This window comes from Muntiacus reevesi, chromosome 4 (genome assembly GCF_963930625.1).
Source record: "Muntiacus reevesi chromosome 4, mMunRee1.1, whole genome shotgun sequence".
Classification (NCBI taxonomy): Eukaryota; Metazoa; Chordata; class Mammalia; order Artiodactyla; family Cervidae; genus Muntiacus; species Muntiacus reevesi.
Genome location: NC_089252.1, coordinates 101,384,779 through 101,399,024, shown reverse-complemented (window position 1 = coordinate 101,399,024; position 14,246 = coordinate 101,384,779). Strand labels below are relative to the sequence as shown.

The 14,246-nt window shown below is 46.2% G+C and overlaps 1 protein-coding gene across 4 annotated transcripts in view; it reads left to right on the top strand.

Moving 5' to 3' along the window:
• FLNB (filamin B) overlaps positions 1-14,246 on the top strand; it is a 136,730-nt gene that overhangs the window by 69,273 nt on the left and 53,211 nt on the right. For all 4 annotated transcript variants that reach the window (XM_065933406.1, XM_065933405.1, XM_065933404.1 and 1 more), the window contains exons 7-17: positions 995-1,157; positions 1,741-1,938; positions 4,523-4,660; positions 6,397-6,523; positions 7,477-7,613; positions 8,930-9,123; positions 11,059-11,172; positions 11,766-11,909; positions 12,155-12,278; positions 12,612-12,772; positions 13,907-13,997. In XM_065933406.1, coding sequence (XP_065789478.1) covers positions 995-1,157; positions 1,741-1,938; positions 4,523-4,660; positions 6,397-6,523; positions 7,477-7,613; positions 8,930-9,123; positions 11,059-11,172; positions 11,766-11,909; positions 12,155-12,278; positions 12,612-12,772; positions 13,907-13,997 — 1,591 coding nt within the window. The remainder of the gene's footprint in view (positions 1-994; positions 1,158-1,740; positions 1,939-4,522; positions 4,661-6,396; positions 6,524-7,476; positions 7,614-8,929; positions 9,124-11,058; positions 11,173-11,765; positions 11,910-12,154; positions 12,279-12,611; positions 12,773-13,906; positions 13,998-14,246) is intronic.

Here is a 14,246-nt window from a genome sequence, read left to right as displayed (position 1 = left end):
CACTGGATTTTCATTGCTTCTTACAGGCTTTCTCTTCTTGTGGCAAGTGGGGGCCTCCCCCAGTTGCGTTGTGCCAGCTTCTCGATGTGTTGGTTTTTCTTGCTGTGGTGCGTGGGCTTGGATGCTCCACCGTATGTGGGATCTTCCCCGACCAGGGCTTGAACCTGCACTGGCAGGTGGCCTCTTCACCTTTGGACCATCCGGGAAGTCCCTTAAATTCTCTTCTGATTTCTCTTTTTGTTTATGCAAGTATCCATGTTCATTGTCAAAAATCTCGGATCCCTGTGAATCAGACTTGAGACATTCACTACTCCATGCAGATTGGTTGAATTCCATTAAATTCTTTGCAGCGTTGTTAAGGTTTTTCTGACTCCACTGAGGTAACTAATAACTGTAACTGCAAGCCTGGAGAGTAAATGCTGAGCTATGGGCTCTTTGCCTTTAGTGTTTCCTTAAATATCCCTCTTCACGGTGCTCCGGAGGCTCTATCAGCATCAAAGCCTGAGTGCGGAGGAGGCCAGTGGCCCACCCAATCTGATAACCCTCAGAATTTAAGAGATGAGAACTTCAACTCAAAGTTTAGATAGAAATCTGTCTTATGTCTCAAATCCATGTATCTGAAAATGGTCTTGGTCCTTTGAAAAATACTTTGACTCTTAGATTTGAACTCCTGGAACTCTACATGACATTCTACAGGGACAGTGGTCCCTTTTGCAGCTGCCTTAAAGAATTTGGTGTCTAGAGATTGAAGTGCTTGGGCATATGCCTCTGTAGGGGCTAATCTCGGCATGTCTGATGTGTTTTAGTTGGCTAAAGGCCTGATGTCCCAGGCCCAGCTGTGTGGTTGGTAGAGTCAGATGGGAGTCCCAGTGAGGCCACTTCCCCAGAGCTCCTGGTTCCAGGACCTTTGTGTGTATGATCAGGAAGATGGAGGAGAAGGTGGTCTCACTGAACAGGAAGAAGTGATGATGTCTCCCCTGCCTGTCATTTGTAGGTCACAGTCCTCTTTGCAGGACAGCACATCTCCAAGAGCCCATTCGAGGTGAATGTCGACAAGGCCCAGGGAGACGCCAGTAAAGTCACTGCGAAAGGCCCAGGCTTGGAAGCTGCTGGCAACATCGCCAATAAGCCCACCTATTTTGACATCTACACAGCAGGTAGCACCTCTCCTCTTCCAGAGCCGGAGATAATCCTTAGAAACCTGAGATCCTGGACTTTTTGTCTTTTAAATTGAATGGCCAACAACAAAATTAGCTTTTTCAAACATGTTGGTTATATTTCTAGATTTTTCAAAACCAGCTTTTCTTCTCTAAAATCTCATACTCAATCTTAACTTTGATTATTAATAATCAATTTCTGACTTGACTAGATAAATACTCCAAAGAGACTAAGGTTTGACAATCATCTCTTGGACCACATTCTATGCAAGGTCCGGTGGGAAGGAGGGGTAAGAAAAGGAATGAATAAAACACAACTCTTGAATTTTCAGCTTTCTTTTCGAAATAGAAATTTTAGGAAATAAGAATTGTGGGAAAATGAAAGTTGGTTATGATCCCCCTCCCCATAAGCAACTTTCCTTTCTCCACCTTCCTTATTTCTGCTAAGAAACAGGTCTGGGTATGCACCTTCTAAGTGCCCCTCTGTCTCCTATGGTTTACATTTTATACCTGCCTTCGCTCTCATCCACAGGGAACTTTCCAGGGGGCGACTTGGACTCATGGCCTCTTCTCTCTCTCCTAGGTGCTGGCGTGGGCGACATTGGTGTGGAAGTGGAAGATCCGCAGGGGAGGAACACCGTGGAGCTGCTCGTGGAAGACAGAGGAAACCAAGTGTATCGATGTGTGTACAAACCAATGCAGCCTGGCCCCCACGTGGTCAGGGTTTCCTTTGCTGGGGACACCATCCCCAAGAGTCCCTTCGTTGTTCAGGTCGGGGAAGGTGAGTGCTGGAATAGCTGACCGCCTCTGGTTCTGGCATTCAGGCTGGCTGTGCATGACAGGGCCTAGCACTGAACTCAGACTTGGCATTTTGCTGCCAGGGCCCCCTTGGCAGGAAGTATCCTCAAGACATTAATAGTAGTATCTACTTTGTCCTCAAGATACGAACACTAATAGCTTCCTATGAGCTGTGCAGTGACCTAAGTGCTTTACTTATATTAACCTGTTTAATCCGCCCCCAAAACACTTTGTGCCAGGATTCATGGTCCTCACTGAGAGATGCAGGATGGAAGCTGTGTGAGGAGAGGGTGTCTGTGGCTGAGATTAACAGCAGTGACGTGGCCGGTCCCCTGTTGCCTCCTTTACTGGCTATCAGGCACAGAGCACGATGGCATCTGATCATGACACCAGCCGCGGTGTGCCAGGGGCTATTGTTCCCAGCTGGCACCTAAGACACTGAGGCTTAGGTGTCATAAGGTGTGAGCCTGGACTAGACCCGTGGTCCCCAGCCCCTGGACCTGGGCTGCACAGTAGGAGGTGAGCGGCAGGCCAGAGAGCAAAGTTTCATCTGTCTTTACAGCTGCTCTCCACTGCTTGCATTACTGCCTGAGTTTCCCCGCCTGTTAGACCAGCGGCAGCATTAGATTTCTTATAAGAGCATGAACCTACTGTGCTTGAATCATCTCCAAACCACTCGCCTCCACCCCGGGCCGTGGAAAAATTGTCTTCCACAGAACTAGTCCCTGGTGCCCAAAAGGGTTGGGGGCTGCTGGACTAGATGTCAGTAGGAATAGAACCGAGGTCTCTGTCAGCTCCTTAACCATGCTGTTAAACTCCCTCTGCAGCCAGAAGCATGCATTTTTCTCTAATGTTAGACTCTTTCCTTCTGACTTAGTTACTCTTCCCCCCCCCCCGTCTCTGCTACCTTTTCTAACCAGTACTTGCCTTTCCCTGTTCTGTTCTGTGCATCTGCGTCTGCAGACCTGGCTTCCTCTTCTGAATCCTGCCTCTTGGCCGGCCTGGAGCCTGAAGCTGTTGGCTTCCTAGTCGAAAGCACTGGGCCAGAGGCATCTCACTGGGTAAGGGCTGCCTGGGTGGGGCTTCTCTGCCAGTCTTCATGCTGCCTCCGGGTGTCCACCGGGCCTGTGATCTTCGTGACCTTGGGAAATTACAGTGCAGGTGTTAGCACCACCTGTCTGGCCAGACCCCAGACTCACTCTCTATTTACGTCTACACATCTCTAGGTCATTCAAGATGGTGGAAAATTCGGTGGTTTCCTTTAGACTTTTTAGTTCCATTTAGTGTTTATATGAACTGAGCAGTTTTCCTGCTGATGTTGAGACTCTTGCCCATACTCAGCATTTCCATGACTTATTTTTTTTTAAAGACACATTTAAACCGTCCAAGGGAAGTCCTATCATCCTGTTGTGACTTATTTTCTGGTATGACCAACATCTTTCCCCTTGACAAAGGGGGAAAAATTAAATAAATGTATTCAGAAACAGAACTTCATTTGACATAATGCAAGAAAGAATGTTGAACAGCTTTCCTAGTTTTAGTGATGTTTTCTGACTTCCTCTCATTTGTGGATTACTTTTTTCATTTCTGGCATATCCATCTATCACTGGTACTAGTTAATAGTTAATAGAGTTTTTCTGTTGATGTACTGACCCCTCCTCCACTTAAATGATTTTACAATAAACAGTCTTGTCTTCTGGAGTCTGTGACCCCCTAGTGTATAGAGCGAGCCTGTCAAATATGCAGTGTCAGATTTGGAAAGGAACAACCTGACATTTTACCTATGAATCTCCTATTTCTGTATTTAATGAGAAGGTTGCTTATGTTACCAGAAAAGTCCCAGGGCACATCAATGTCTTTTATCAACCTTTGACAAACCCCATGGAATCGTTTTGTGAACCTCTTATGTAGGAATGTTAGAAGCTACCTTTGCCCTAGACTTACAACTTTAGGTTTTTTAACTGGACCCAGAAATCAAATTGAGAGTAGCCACCCGCATTCCGAGGTCCTTGTAACAGCACTAAACTGTCTGCCTTGGTTGAGGTGGGGTTGATCTGGTCTTTCTTTGCACCATCCTCTGGCTGTTCCTGGGAAAGAGAACAACATTTAGACTTTTAGAAACAACTGATCCAAAGTTTGGAACCAGGTCAGATGTTTTCAAGTGCTACATTTTCCAAGTAGACCTGAAAAACTCCAGTCTTCCCAATTACTGGACCCTTGAGTATGACCGTGAAGTTTGAGCAATGTCCAACCCTAGGTCTTAACTCTCTTTTACCACCGAGAGGATAAATGCCAGGATTCAGCAAATACCAGGAGTCCAGCAAATTCACGCTGTGCACTCCTGCTTTCTTTGCCAAAGTAACTTTTCCCCGGTCCCTGGACAAAGTTATATTGTGTCTTTATTTGCTAGCCTGGTGTGCTCCCTGAAGGAGACCCCTGGTCTCGGGCAGCTGCTGCACACTCTGCAAAGCAAACATTTTCTTGGCGGGTGGCTCAAAGTTACCTTGGCTTACTCAACTCTGACTAAAGAATAAAAGGTTGAATTGATGTCGAAACTGTGCTTCCAGCCTGCAATCCAAACGCCTGTCGGGCCAGTGGCCGAGGCCTGCAGCCTAAAGGCATTCGCGTCCGAGAAACTGCAGACTTCAGAGTTGACACCAAAGCTGCTGGAAGTGGAGAGCTCGGCGTCACCATTAAGGGTCCTAGTAAGTGCTCCTTTGTTTCCCTGTCTCAATGTGATTTCAGCTTAACTTGACAGCCGTGACATATGGGTCTCATCACACAGCCAGTCCTGATCAATTTATCCCAGAGAGCTGTGTCAGAGATTGGAGGCTCTCTCTGCTCCATGTAGAAGGAAACTGATTGTTTAGTAATGTTTGCCCTGGATGTGGGAACAGTGTTGGATTGACAGCCTCATATTATGTTAGGGCTTCCGGAAAAAGAAATAAATATTGGAGCTGGAACAGCAATATGAAATGGCCCCCTGTTTGTTTTTTTTTAATTTGAGGAAACCTAGGCTCAGAGAGGAAGGGTCTTGTCCACAGTCACAAAGTTTTTAAGCATCTGAGCTAGATTTCAAGCCCGATCTCCAAAGCCAGTAATTTTCCCCTCTACAGGTTACATTTTATAGACAATGAAATTATGGCAGATACCTAATTACTTTGATAAGTGCTTATAGAAGGAGAATAAATTCCCTACGACTGTCTTCTCTGTAGATAAATGCCACTTGTGGAAGAGTGCATGGCACTTTGCAACTCCCTCTCTCTTTCTTGAGAAAAGAGAAAGGAGGACAAGTACCTACTCTCTTCATGAATTCCCCGCCTTGGGTCAGAGAATCAACTCGACATTTTCCAGTTGTGAGTGCAGTAGCCTCGGCAGTTTTACTCCCAAGCTTTGTAAAATCCTCGCTTCCTGCTCCGGGACTGTTCTCACTCCCCTATGTTCCTAGCAGGCTGGGGCAGGAGTGTTCTGAGCTCCAGAAAGTTAATATTTGATCTCAGAGCACTGAGCTTTGGGGCAGCTGTGCCCTGAGGGCAGCCAAGGTTCTAGACTGCCAGACCTGGAGTGAGGCTGCTCTGGGGCTGGCCTCCCTCTTGGCTTGTTGCTACAGGAACTGAGGAGGAGTTCTTTTTTTTTTTCTGACCTTGGATTCTTAACTTGACTAAATGGCTTTCCCGGCCAAACCTCAGGGCTCAACATAAAACAAGTTCCTGCCTGATGGCTCAGTCTGGAGTTGGTGGGGTAGCCTCTGAAACCTGTTCTCTTGGAGATAGCATACAAGAACTTTCTTGCTTTCATTGTCCAACTTTAGTTGAAAAGGATATGCCAGGACCCTAATGCCAAATACTCATAAGCGTTTACTCCTTCTACAATTTTTTAAAAAATTTCTTTCCTTTTTTAATCTTTATTTTATAGTGGAATTTAGGCTTTCCCCAGTGGCTCCTTGGTAAAGAATCTGCCGATGCAGGAGACATTGTTGATGAACAATGTTGTTATATTAGTTTCAGGTGTATAGCAAACTGATTCAGTTATACATACATATGTATCTATTCTTTTTGAAGTTCTTTTCTCATTTAGATTATTACAGAATATTGAGTAGAGTTCCCTGTGCAATTTTTGCGGGCAGCTAAAAAGGATGGCTTTTTGATCATTGAAAAATATTACCGGCCCCAGGGGTTTAGGACCTCACAGGCCCCTCATACATGAGAAAGCTTTCTAAAGTCAGTGAGCTGGGAAATCTTCCATTTCCCCTACTTTGAAGTAGACGTGTCTGTTTTTGGTTTTGGAGTAACCTCCCAATTTGGGGTGGGGGAACCCCACACTCTGAGACCATCCACGTGGTTTTGTTTTGTGGCTCTTGCTGTCTTTCTGTTTCTGTCTTGTGGATTCTTGTTCTGAGCCTGGACGGCTACTGGAAAGACCATGTGCTTCCTTCCCACAGAGGGTCTGGAGGAGCTGGTGAAACAGAAAGGCTTTCAGGATGGAGTCTATGCATTTGAGTATTACCCCAGCACCCAAGGGAAATACAGCGTCTCCATCACGTGGGGGGGACACCACATTCAAAAGAGGTGAGTCTCTAGCTGGGATTGTTGCGTCTTTTCCCGAGGCATGCTCGGCCCAGGACAGGCTTGTGGTGCTCACTTCCCAGACCACAGGAGGGAAGGAGAGCTGCTCTGTCAAAAGCTTTTTTTTTTTTTTTTTCTTTTTTCAGAACAGTACACAGTCATTTGGCCTGTTCTCAAATGCAGCAGAAAGTCACTGTGGTTTCAGCTGCCTCGTTTCAAATCGAAAGCTGGCGGTTTAAAGCTGTGGGGAGGCAGACAAGCCAGAAGGAACAGTGATACAGAGCAAATGGGCTGTGTGTCTATACCCCTCATTTAAACAGATTCTCTTTCTTTCGATGTGTGCCTCTCTGTTCATGAATGCCATGGGTAAAATGGCAGAATCTGCTCTGGTTGACGTTAGAATCCTCGCTGTGAGCGCGGTCAGGACGCAAGGGGCACAGTCTATAGCTTTGCCTTGCGGGCTTCACTTGCCTTCCCTGCTTTCCTGGGGGCAGCTTTAGGCTCTGAATAAATTCCATTTACTTCAAGAGATGTCTGTGTATATTTTAAGCTTCTGAGAATCTAAGCAATGTTTTTTAAATCTCCTGTGCCGAAGTCAAAGCACGTTTATTCGTGTTTGAGATAGAGCATATTCAACCCAGTTTTCTTGTCTTAGTGCTGGCAGTGGATGGAATGTAGACACTCACTTAGCCTTCCAGGGCTCACAGCCTGGTGTGCATACAAGGCAAATGACCAGGATAGTGCCAGGCAGTGTGGTTTGAAGCAGTCCTATTACATGATATTGTTGACCTAACAATGGTTGTGGGGGAACCTGTATGGAGGAAGGGCTTGGTTGGAGCTTGGGGCTGCAGATGAAAGGATAAGGCCAGTGGAAAGAGCATGTATAAAGAGCTTGTGGTTGTATGTAGCCCTTTCTTCGCTTCTCTTTAATGCTTCCTCTGTTCCTTTCCTTCCAGCCCTTTCGAAGTTCAAGTTGGCCCTGAAGCAGGCATGCAGAAAGTCCGTGCATGGGGACCTGGCCTCCACGGCGGGATTGTTGGGCGGTCAGCAGACTTCGTGGTGGAGTCCATTGGTTCTGAAGTGGGGTCTCTGGGTAAGTGGAAGCGGCTTCTGGTGGCTGAGATTGCAGGGTGCCTGGGTCACGTGTTAGACTGTGTGTTGAGGCCTCTTCTGAGCCTCACTACCCTGAGCCTCTGGCCTCCTGACCACCCAGGACCATCTCTGGATACTCCTGACAAATTGCAGTTCCCATGTTCTGCTTGTCCTCTGCCTCTGGCACCAACATTCATTCATCCACTAGACCATGAGGGCAAAGGCTTCCTGTGGATGTTGTGCCTACAACAGTACCAGGAAAATAGTTGACACGTGGCAGATATTACTGACTGATCCTTAGTTTAGATGAATGAAGTTTGCGAAATTAGAAATTTGAAAAGTGAATACTCTTTGGAGCGTAGTTGAGTGTATTTTAAATAAGCATCTGATGTAGATTTGATCATTTTAGAACAAGGGTCGGCACCTCTCTCTGTTAAGGAACAGACAGCAAATATTTCCGTATTGAAGGTCATATTCTCTCTGACACAACTATATGACTATCATTGTAGCCTGATCGTGGCCATAGATAATGCATAAGTGAAGGGATGTGGTTGTGTTCCTTATTTACAAAAACATGCATTGGGTCAGATCTGGTTCAGCAGTTAAAGTTTAATGACCCCTATGTTAACAAATAGAAATAAGCAAAGAGGAAAAATTAGGAAATCAGATTTAATTTTTCTGTTTAGAGAAATGATAAACATCTTAGTATATCCTTATAGACTAGAAGCAGTATTAGACCTTTCAGTATATCCTCCGAGACTTTATTTCTGTACATAGGCATACAAATGTTTATCTGCTGCAAAAGTATCTTTATGTCTTTCTGCCTCAGGCGAATATAGGACCTGTCTCAATTTCCCATGTCATCTACGGAAATCCAAGGCATGGATATCACTACTGTTAGGCCCTTCAGCAAAATAGCTGAAGAGTTTTGCTATGAAAACAATGCTGAATATATATCCTTGTATCTAACTGTTTGCACACATCCTTGGTTATTTCCTTCAGATAAAAACCCAGAAGTGGATTTGGTGGGGGCAATGGGTGGGTATTGTTTTAAGGTTTTTGGCTCATGTTACCATATTGCCAACAGAAAGTTTGCTGGTTAACCTTTCCGTTCAATGATGTTTTAAAAAAAAATATGTAAAATCCAACCTTCCATCTCTTTTGAAGACTTAGTAAGTTCGGTTTTGTGGGAAAGGGACCCCAACAGATTGCAGTCTTCTGGCTAGCACTTGGTTTTCAGGGAGGCAGAAGGAATGGGTTGGTAATAACCCAGACTAGATACCTTGTAACCAGAGGGTCTTCCTACCCCGTCCCCAGGGTTTGCCATTGAAGGCCCCTCGCAGGCGAAGATTGAGTATGATGACCAGAATGACGGGTCGTGTGATGTCAAGTACTGGCCCAAGGAGCAGGGTGAATATGCCGTTCACATCATGTGCGACGATGAGGACATCAAGGACAGTCCCTTCATGGCCTACATCCACCCGGCCTCGGGAGACTACAACCCAGACCTGGTGAGTCAGCGTGTCGTGTTCCTGTCCTCTCTCCTCTGGCTCCTGGCATTCCTTCCTATGCCCACAGAGTTTCCTTGAGTAGCGTGTGGAGAAATCACAGAGAAGAGTCTTTTAAAGCTTAGGAAGTTTCTAAAAAGACCTGAATTAGAAGCCTGGTAGTACTTAGCAGGCTTCCCAGGTGGTTCAGTGGTAAAGAATCCACCTGCCATGCAGGAAATGTGGGTTTGATCCCTGGGTCGGGAAGATCCCCTGGAGTAGGAAATAGTAATCCACTCCAGTATTCTTGCCTGGGAAATCTAATGGACAGAGGAACCTGACGGGCTACAGTCCATGGAGTTGGAAAGAGTTGGACGTGATTTAGTGACTGAAAAACAAGTACCTCTTAGTACATTTCTAACATGTGGCAAGTAACTTACCTCTCTGACTTCTGTATCTTCCTCTATAAAATGGGGACGATTCCAGTGGCTGCTTCCTATAGTTTCTGGCATGATTCAAGGAGGTAACAGGAACAAACCAGCTCTTATTAGCATAGTGCCTGGCCCACAGAGGGGGCTCCATAAGCTGCTATTTTTCTTGTACCCCAAGCATCCCATTTCAGTTTTACCACTTTCTATAGGTATTCTCTCAAGGTGCTCCTTAAATAAAGACTTGTTAATTTTTCTCCCCAGCTCCCCTTCTCTTAAGTTGGAGCAGTGTTTGCATTGTCTTCAGGAGCTTCTCTGAATCGTTTAGCAGGCTGATAACCATGAAGTCTGAGCCAGCTGGGCTTTCGGCAGCCACCACCCACCCCACCCCACCCTGCCCAACGTGTGCTGGTTTTGGCCCACATGGACAGCTGACCGTAGGCTGACATCAGTCCAGCCTGGTAGCTGCTCCTCTTTGTCTACCTGCTGGTTCTTTGCTCTCTGGGGGCTGCAGACCATTGGGATATTGTCAGTGGGAGAGAGTCTGAACCCCCTCCAAGCGGGAGCATTGAAACTGAGCACATCCGGAGTCCGTGCACTGGTTACTTCACACATTAATACAGGGAGCAGGGGCTGGTGTGGGGCCAGGTTTTACAGAGTTTTTCTCCTGCATGTTTTTAAGTTCCAGGTTGCCTGTGTGTGTGTGTGTATTCAGTCGCTCAGTTGTGTCTGACTCTTTGTGACCCCATGGACTGTAGCCCACCAGGCTCTTCTGTCAATGGGATTCTCTAGGCAAGAATGCTGGAGCGGGCTGCCACTTCCTACTCCAAGTTCCAGGTTACTTTAGCATTTTAACTACCATAACCATCCTGTTATGTAGGTATAGTAAGTGTCTTACATACGAATGAGTTCTCTTCTGAGAGCACTTTCATAAGTTGAAGGATGTTACCCTGGGCACCTCACTAACACAATCGGCTATATGGTACTGTATATAATAGGGCTACCCAGGTGGCACAGTGGCAAAGCATCTGCCTTCCAATTCAAAAGACACAAGAGAAGCAGGTTCGATTCCTGTGTCAGGAAGATCCCCTGGAGGAGGGCATGGCAACCCACTCCATTATTCTTGCCTGGAGAATCCCATGGACAGAGGAGCCTGGTGGGCCACAGTCCATGGGGTTGCAAAGAGTTGGACACAACTGAGCATTCATGTACGTATGTACTGTAATAGGTTTATAATACTTTTCACACAAATAATATGTACATAAAAAACAAACACAAAAAATGAACAGTTTTAATCATACAATACAGTACCTTGAAAGGTGCAGTAGTACCTTACAACAGCTGACATACAGGGACTGGCACACATATTCCCATCTTTGAAAGTTCACAGCTTGAAAGTTCATATGTAGAGGACACTGTACCGTGAAGCCAGACATAGCTTCCCCTCTCCCCCTTCCCTGGTCGCCTGTCTTCTGATAGTGTAGTTAGCACATTACAAAGAAAGGAAGTCACTATTGGTCCTTTGTCCCAGGTGCAAGCATACGGGCCAGGTTTGGAGAAATCCGGATGCATTGTCAACAACCTGGCTGAGTTCACTGTGGATCCTAAGGATGCCGGAAAAGCTCCCTTAAAGATATTTGCTCAGGTAAGTTTCTACTTGCTACCTGTGCAGGTAATTATCAGGTAACGAGATACATATAACAGCAAGTAACCAGTCCCTTGGATCTTCAGTTTCCTCATTCACATGTTGCAAAAAAGATGATTTTTCTCAAAGGGTTTATGTGAGGACTAAAGGGTATTTTAATATGTAAAGCAGTGTGCTTTTCTCATCTTTATGGTTTGTATTCTGTGGAAATCAGGCTTGTCTGTTTCAGATCTCCCTGTAAATGTCCTTTAGTGTGGCTATGATGGCAGAGTTTGTAAACCAGAGTGTAGCAAGTATGTTTACCTCATTTAATTGAATTTTGGCCCCAGGATTTAAATGCAGGAATTAAAGTTAAGAAGCACTGAGTGACCATGGCTTTTTTTGGGGAAACCATTTGTTGTTAGTAATTAAAGATAAATAAATGCATATAGTGTTTTATCACTTGTGTTCCTTGCATTGAGAACCTGGCCCATCATAGGCGCTCCATGAAATTTGGCTAGATGAGTGAGTGGTGATTTGGGAAGACCCAGTGACCCTGTTTGGTGGAGACAGTGTGAGGCCCAGCTCTGTACTCAGTCCCTGCTCTTCTGCAGGACGGGGACGGCCAGCCCATTGACATCCAGATGAAGAGCCGCATGGATGGCACCTACGCCTGCTCATACACCCCGGTTAAGGCCATCAAGCACACCATTGCCGTGGTCTGGGGAGGTGTCAACATCCCGCACAGCCCTTACAGGGTAGGTTGTGAAGCGGAATTCTGGTCGTGGTGTGAAAAAGCCCAGTCCTGAGGCAGGTCTGGGCTCCATGCTTGATGGTCGAGGCAGGTACATGGAAACATGCTTGGTGTACCTTGGAAGATGGGGCGGCCAAAAGGGCCGGGTGCTGTAGATTGCCCCCACGTGTGACATTCTGACAACTGACCGTGTCTTTACTGGGTCCACATGCAGAAGAACTTGATTACTTTTCTCCCTGTCCTCTCTAGGTCAGCATCGGACAGGGTAGCCATCCCCAGAAGGTCAAAGTGTTTGGGCCAGGAGTGGAGAGAAGTGGCCTGAAGGCGCACGAGCCCACTCACTTCACCGTGGACTGTACTGAGGCTGGCGAAGGTGAAAGGGGGCTTCACCCAGCGCGCTGCTTGTTGCATCTTGGGAAGGAAGTCCTCTTTGTAACTTTTCAAGGGCAGTGAACTCTGAACCGAGAAACAGTCCGCCTGAATAGATGATTGTTCATCTAATGAGTGTCTGAGTCAGTTCGGTGGTGAGATCTTTGCTAATCCTCCATTCCTTCTCCAAAACCCTGATTTGAATACCATCCCTTTTCTCAGGTTACTTATTGGAAAGTTCCCAGCTGCTTTTCTGGGGTGTGAGCTTGAGCTGGAAGTGATTGTATGGGACGTGCCATTTCTTATAAACCAGTGCTAATAGGCTGGTCTGTTCCAGGTGATGTCAGCGTTGGCATTAAATGTGATGCCCGGGTGTTAAGTGATGAGGAGGAAGACGTGGATTTTGACATTATTCACAACGCCAATGATACGTTTACAGTCAAATATGTGCCTCCTGCCGCCGGGCGATACACTATCAAAGTTCTCTTTGCCTCTCAGGTGTGTGGGCAGGGGTTCTTTCTGGCCAGCTGTGTGTGTATTTCCTTTTATTTTTTTTAGCAACAGAGAAAGTATCTTGAGAACTCTGCCCAATAGTTTTCCTCTCTGGTTGCTTAAAACCAAGAAGGAATACCAACACCCAAAACTAAAATGTTACTACTTTCTAATGAAAGTAGGGATGCATCGTTAGTCAGTGGTTGAAAGTCAGGCTCTGGAAAGAAGTTAGATTTTTATAAACTATCATCAGGTTTTTGAATGAATTGTAATGAATTTCTAGATTGTGTTCTACTCCAGTGTCTTTGAAACAATGACCTTGGCTCAGCCTTTATAGGAAGAAAGAGTTTAGAAGTTTCAAATAGGGTTCATATTTGTATGTGATAATGAAGACAAGGAGGAGCAGTACCCATTTTAGGAACCATGGAATCTTGTTAATTCATATGCATCTTACATAAACATGGGGACCTCAGGAGAAAGCTCTGCGCCTCAAATATTAATCTTGAGTTGACTTCATCCATTTGACCTGTCCTGACTTTATAGTGCAAGGTTCTTTTTCTAATGTCAGATTTGTTATTTTTTAAAAAATATTTTGCCAGGAAACTTGACATTTGGGATTGTAGTTGCCCAACTAGGGAGCGAATCCATTGCCCCCTGCAGTGGAAGCATAGAGTCTTAACCACTGGACCACAAGGGAAGTCCCTGCAGGATTCTTTTGGAAGCATTACAGTCAGTGTCTTGCTAATCAGTTCCTTGCATTCCTCAAACCCTAGCTGTCTGCTGTCCTTGCAGGACATTTCCTTCCACCAATCCCATGTATTGTTGTTTGAGGTTTTATTCTTGGTAGTGTTTTTGCATCCTAAAAGTACTCAGCATTTGGTATTAAAGGCTGAGAGTTGTCTGGGTGTTTGTGGACACTCAGGCCCTTTAACTGAGCTCAGATACCCAGGGATTCATGAGTGACCACTGATGGCCCTTGCCTGATGCTAGCATGTAACGGCTTGACCGATCGTTACTCAGAAGTTACTCACCACCCGCTAGACTGGAAGTACTGAGGCCTCCGTCTTTGCTTTGGGCAGAAGTTTAAGCTCAGGCAATGACTTCAGGGACTTTCCTCCTGAGACTGTATCTCTGCTACAGGAAATCCCCACCAGCCCTTTCAGAGTCAAGGTCGACCCTTCCCATGATGCCAGCAAAGTGAAGGCAGAAGGCCCGGGGCTCAGCAAAGCAGGTAAGAGGGCGTGTGCGCGAGGTCACCCTGGAAGCAGAGGGCCCAGTGGGTCCAGGGCCGGAAATGACCTACCTCCCCTAGAGCAGGTGCTCTGGCTGGGCTTCAGTTCAGCAGGGGCAGCGCTCAGCTGAGCTGCCGGTGTGGCTGAGCGCCAGCCCCTGTCTCCACCTCCTGCTTCTGGAAGCTGGTGTTGATGAACCTGTCAGACTGGTTCTGAAAGTGAAACTCCTCCGGCTGAGCCTGTCTCCT